Here is a 1,753-nt window from a genome sequence, read left to right on the forward strand (position 1 = left end):
TCAAGCGCTTTTCCTTTTTCTCTGCCCCCCGCAGTTCCTGAGAAGGCAGCAGGTGCTTCAGTTATACAGAAACGTGCTGCGGGCGGTCCGCGAGGTCCCCGCTGAAGCAGACCGCCGCTACTTGAGAGAGTGGGTGAGGGAGGAATTCAGAAGAAACAAAGGCGCCGCAGAAGAGGTGAGGAGCGGGGCGCGGCGGCGGCCCCCGGTGCCCGCGGCGGCCCTGGCTGCCGGCGGCGGTTTTGTTCCGTAACCGCCGCGCCGCGGCCCGGCGGGTGCCCGCTGCGGGCGCCTCTCCGGCAGGGCGCCTGGGGGAGCGCTGCGCGACCTCGGAATAGCCGCGCTCCTGCTTCCGTGGCGGCGGTAACGGTTCTCTCGTTACCGGATCGAGAATCTGGAATTAAAACTTTGAAAAGAAACGACCAAATCCTGCTTGCTTACACGGAGATTCAGAGAAATTCTGTTGAATACTAGGGTAACTGATGTAAACTTCTAATACTCAGGCTTTTTAATAGTTTCATTTTTTTTTTCATCTTTAATTTCTACTGGAATTTGCTCATTCAGGCTGAACAAAACCAAACTGGATGGCTGTGTATGGGAAGCACGTATGAAATGAGGAAAACTTGTTTCTTATGTTTCTCATTTGCAGCTTTCTCTAGCCAGAGCTCAGCGACCCGCTGACTGCATTAGGCAGACGAAACATTACAGTACTTTTAGATTTAAAAACAATATGTTGAGAGAAACATCCAGTTCTTCTGTAAAACATTTATCGKCACAACACCCACGTGCAGTTGCCGCTAGGTGCTTGCAAAGGGAGTAGGCAGGCATCAAGAAAATACTGGCATTTGAATCCAATCCGTTTTAAAACAAAGATATAACCAACCCCCAAGCACATAGTTAAGAAATTGGAAAAAAATGAATTCATTGCTTCACCCCCCCCCTTTTTTTTTTAACCATCTCGATGACTATACTGTTGCTTCCCACAAAGATGTAACTATCGYATCTCTGGTAAGAAGCTGTGTATATTTTAATCTGTTAAAACCAGCGTGCTTGTGTACAACCTGCGTACAGACCATCGATCCAGTAGATTCCATTTTGTTTTGCAGGATGCAATTAGGATGATGATTGCTCAAGGCAACAGGCAACTCCAGGAACTTCAGAGAGCGCTTAAGCTGGCAAAATCGTGACCTTAATTTTGTTGACAGCTGGACTTTCATCCGCTGTGAGGAAGCACAGCACTTTTTTCCAGTATGTGGTTATACTAGCAGTCTTTGATGACGTTCTGGTAGTGTTTGGAGATGGAAACTACCACAGTGGGGTTTTGGTTTGTTCTGGGTTTTTTTTGTCCCCCCTTCTCTTCTTGGTTGGGTTACCTTCCTATCTGGAAATCAGTGGGACACAGATGACCTTCAAGATCTGAATGGTTTAAAGCACTGAGTGGATGACATAGCACATGTTAAGGTAAAAGCAGAAAGCACCGAAAATTACAATAGCAGCGTTTTGCCAGGAAAATGGAAAATAAATATAAACTGGATTATTTTGTCCGTTTTCTRTTGTGGCACATCTAAATGGTAACACTCAGCAGTAGCAGCCCTTCCTTTACTGTGCCAAAGGGTTTTATTTTATTTATTTTTTTAAATTAACAAAGAGCAGAAATATTTGGGATAAATAAATGGGTCCAAAACAAATAAATGTGATAAAATCCTAAGTAAATGTCAGGTGATGGATGATCTTTAATATTAGCTGAATAAACATT

At 45.0% G+C, this 1,753-nt stretch overlaps 1 protein-coding gene across 1 annotated transcript in view; it reads left to right on the forward strand.

The window, feature by feature from the left end:
* The window catches only part of LYRM2 (LYR motif containing 2), a 2,554-nt gene extending 1,023 nt beyond the window's left edge, over window positions 1-1,531 (forward strand). The window contains exons 2-3 of the mRNA XM_085318704.1: window positions 6-175; window positions 1,104-1,531. Coding sequence (XP_085174830.1) covers window positions 6-175; window positions 1,104-1,184 — 251 coding nt within the window. The 3' untranslated portion in view covers window positions 1,185-1,531. The remainder of the gene's footprint in view (window positions 1-5; window positions 176-1,103) is intronic.
* Window positions 1,532-1,753: the final 222 nt, after the last annotated feature.

The sequence above is a fragment of the Rhea americana genome, unplaced genomic scaffold, assembly GCF_003343005.1.
Source record: "Rhea americana isolate MKP2758 unplaced genomic scaffold, rheAme1 scaffold_55, whole genome shotgun sequence".
NCBI lineage: Eukaryota > Metazoa > Chordata > Aves > Rheiformes > Rheidae > Rhea > Rhea americana.